Source organism: Camelina sativa, chromosome 3, assembly GCF_000633955.1.
Source record: "Camelina sativa cultivar DH55 chromosome 3, Cs, whole genome shotgun sequence".
In the NCBI taxonomy this organism is placed as follows: domain Eukaryota; kingdom Viridiplantae; phylum Streptophyta; class Magnoliopsida; order Brassicales; family Brassicaceae; genus Camelina; species Camelina sativa.
The window spans coordinates 28198484-28201818 of NC_025687.1; the positions used below are offsets into that span (position 1 = coordinate 28198484).

At 42.7% G+C, this 3335-nt stretch overlaps 1 protein-coding gene across 1 annotated transcript in view; it reads right to left on the reverse strand.

Moving 5' to 3' along the window:
- LOC104778454 (E3 ubiquitin-protein ligase UPL1-like) overlaps positions 1-3328 on the reverse strand; it is a 13941-nt gene extending 10613 nt beyond the window's left edge. Inside the window, exon 1 of the mRNA XM_019244002.1 lies at positions 1-3328. Coding sequence (XP_019099547.1) covers positions 1-3090 — 3090 coding nt within the window. The 5' untranslated portion in view covers positions 3091-3328.

Here is a 3335-nt window from a genome sequence, read left to right on the forward strand (position 1 = left end):
TTCATCGCCCATATCATCATCTACATCATCGTCAGCCCTATTTTCAAGATGAAAACTCATTTCTATTTGATCACCTTCAATCTCTTCTCGCATGAAATCCATTTGAATAGGCTCAGGCAGTATTGTCTCATTGCCCTCTATCCTCATCTCCTGAGGTATAGCCTGGGTTTGACTCGAACCCCTTTCACCTTCGCTTTGTGAGGAAACTTGAGGCTGCTCCTGTCCATTCTCTGCTGCATCTGGTACTTGCTGTAGACTACTATTATTTTGATTCAGCTCATCAACTTCAGCCTCAGTTGAAGTTCCATGACTATCATGTCTCTCATCAGAATCGGTGCTTTTTTTCTCGTTGTGTCCTTCTGACTTAAGCTGCTCAGCAGCATTTGCAGCCCTCGTTAATGTCTCAAGAGACTTGATAATAAGAGTGACAAGCTTTGGAGCATCAGGGTGGTCAAGATCAATCACGTTAAGGATGCTGGTCAGACACTGAATAGTTCCCCCATCTATCATGCTCTTTGCAACGTCAGGTGAGCAGCCACAACCAGCTGCATTGCTTGAAGATGAATTCTTTGTCAAGATCAAATAAACCAGGTCAGCAAAGGCAAGAACTCTTTTATCAGGTAATAGAACACTTTTACTCGAACTCCTTCCCAAAGACGCAAATACGGATAAAACCCTCGAAAGCTCATTGATTATTCTTCTACGCCCTTCACTGGAACGACTGCACAAAACGACGAGAAACCAGGAAGCCTTTTCAGACAGTTTCTCCTTCCATTCTTCAGGTCCAACAAACTTTTCGAGAGATATAGGAAGCAATCGGTGAATGACATGGTAAATTAACCCTCCATTTCCAGGTGAATCATCAGGTAGATTGGATCCTCGAAGTTGAGATATTTCTGTATCCCGCCTCAGTATTACACTGGTACCATGCAAGTACATGAGAACAATATCACTCAACAACTTCAAAATGAATGTTACCCTGGCCAATTCTTCAGATTTTTCAGACCCAAGTTCTGCTTTCTCCGGATCACCAACTTTTGATTTACCCTTCACTTTAGTAGTCGGCTCATCAACCTCCATCGAAATTAAATTGGTTTCATCATCCTCCTGCCTCTTCACCTTAGGAAAACTCAAGACAATGTCAATAAGCTGATCAATAACCTGGATGAAGTTAGCAGGGACTCGCCTGTGGCTTTTTGAACATTTTCCTGACCCATCATGAAGCTTATTTTCAGATATTCCAAGGGGTTCATTCAAAGAGAGTCCGTGTTCATTGCCAGAAGCTTTTGGCTTTTCTTTTTCCTTTGACAGTATCACAAAGTCCCTCCCTCCTGATGACTCCAACTGACAAGTTGAAGCCACAGCTTTCATAAAAACAACCGGATCTCTTGAAATTACAGGCGCCATTGTTGTGAGGAATGTCCGAGGTAATACCCTACCTATATGTCTCTTCCCACTCAAGGTCTGTCGTATTTCAGATTCCATAGCAGTTTGGAGAGTTTGAGGATCTTCAACAAGATGCCGAACAATAACAGATGCAACGGTATCATACCCCGGGAAAAAACATTTTTTCGGAAGATTAAAAAGTGAAGATAAACCTCCATTTTCCAGAAACTGGATAGCTAAAGCATGTGTTTTCGTTAGACGAGCACATAACTGAAGCACAGCCTGCATGATCATAGCTGGAACACGTTGCTTTATGAGGCCACAGGCGATAAGTAAAGCTTTTTGACCCTCTTCCATGGTCAGATAGCCTGTAGATTTTCCAAAAATCGATTCCAAAGCCTGGTTTGACTCCCCTTTAGCAACATCTGAAGATAACGCGTTTTTAAAAGCTGCCGTAGAGTCTTGTGGAGAATTGCTCGGCTCTAAAGATCCACCTTGATTTCCTTCCACATATTCAGACGAGAGTCTTGTCTGTGCCTGCAGCATCATGCTCAAGACAAGAAGCAAAGCACTAATGCATTTTGGAGCTAGAATCTCAGTTGATTCAGATTCACTCTTAAGGTTGAAATCCGTCAAGATACCAATCGCTACGGTCACAATACCATCTTGTGCAGCAATTTCTCGTGTGTGATCATCTTCAGAGAGTACTAATGCTAAAATATGTGGTATCATAGTCAAAGCACCAGTATCCTTGGAGAAATCAAGTTGTACAAGCTTCAGTTGCTGAATAAGATACGACACTATTTTTGGCCGATCTTCCCCTTTGTTTCGGTTACAAAGTGTCACAAACAAATCCACCAACGGGAAAGCCATAGAATCATCACTCTGAAATAACTTCACTGATGCAGCAATAACTTCATCAACAGGTGGTTCTTTTGGCTCCGCTTCTTCCTGCGGAACATCTACAGGCTTTTCTGTATCCTCAAGTTTTGGAGTGTCAGATGAACTTCCAAGAGATAGGGCAAGTGCTTGAGCCAATTCGTCATCTTCCTGCACAGGATCCTCAGGATTGGTAAACAACCACTCCATAGCCATTTCAACACTGTTTGTTCCAACTCTTCGTAACGCGTCTTCAGCCCTTGCCCTTGAAAATCCCATTTCAACAATCATACCAACAATGGCTTCGTCAGGTTGTAGAGGCAAGGCTCTTTGGTTTGTACCCCGGGTAACACCACTTCGATTTTGTCTAGCATCCACAACACCAGAGTATATATGTGTAACAAGCGAGGTAACTGAAGCAACAAAATTAGGATTGCAATTTGGAAACATAGTGTGGTTCCATATAGGTAGTACGACATCCAGAACCTGAGACTGCAGATTTCGCACAAAAGTCTCAGGCTCCCTTGGTACATGATGAAGTCCAATCGACAAACCAACTGAAGCTGGCTGCACAAGAAGCTGCGTTTGAGAGGCTGGGGATAAAAGATATGTAGAATTAATAAAATAGTCCAGTGCTCGGCAATAGTTTTGCAGAGTATCTACCAACCACGTACTGTGAGACCATATATTCCTTACACCTGGCTTCTGATTCTCAGTATTAGATGCAGGAATTGAAAACGGCACTGTCCAAAGCAACTGGCTTGTAGCTTCAAAAGTTGTGAGAAGTTCCTTAAATGTTCCATGGACATAAAAACTATTCACCATAGCTGTAAAACAGACCCTCCTTCGAGTATCAAATGTCAGGGAAGTGATGTCATCTACCACTTTTCCAAGGTATCGGCACTTCACTGACAGAGAGATGTCATGCCCAGCAGTAGCACCATAACCCTCGAAGTTAAGAGCTTCAAGAAATACTTTAGCTAAGGCGGTACCAAGCGTCTTAGATGCTGAACTCAATGATGCTCCATCAATCCTACGACGATTAGCAGAGGTAAATGCTTTCACAAGGG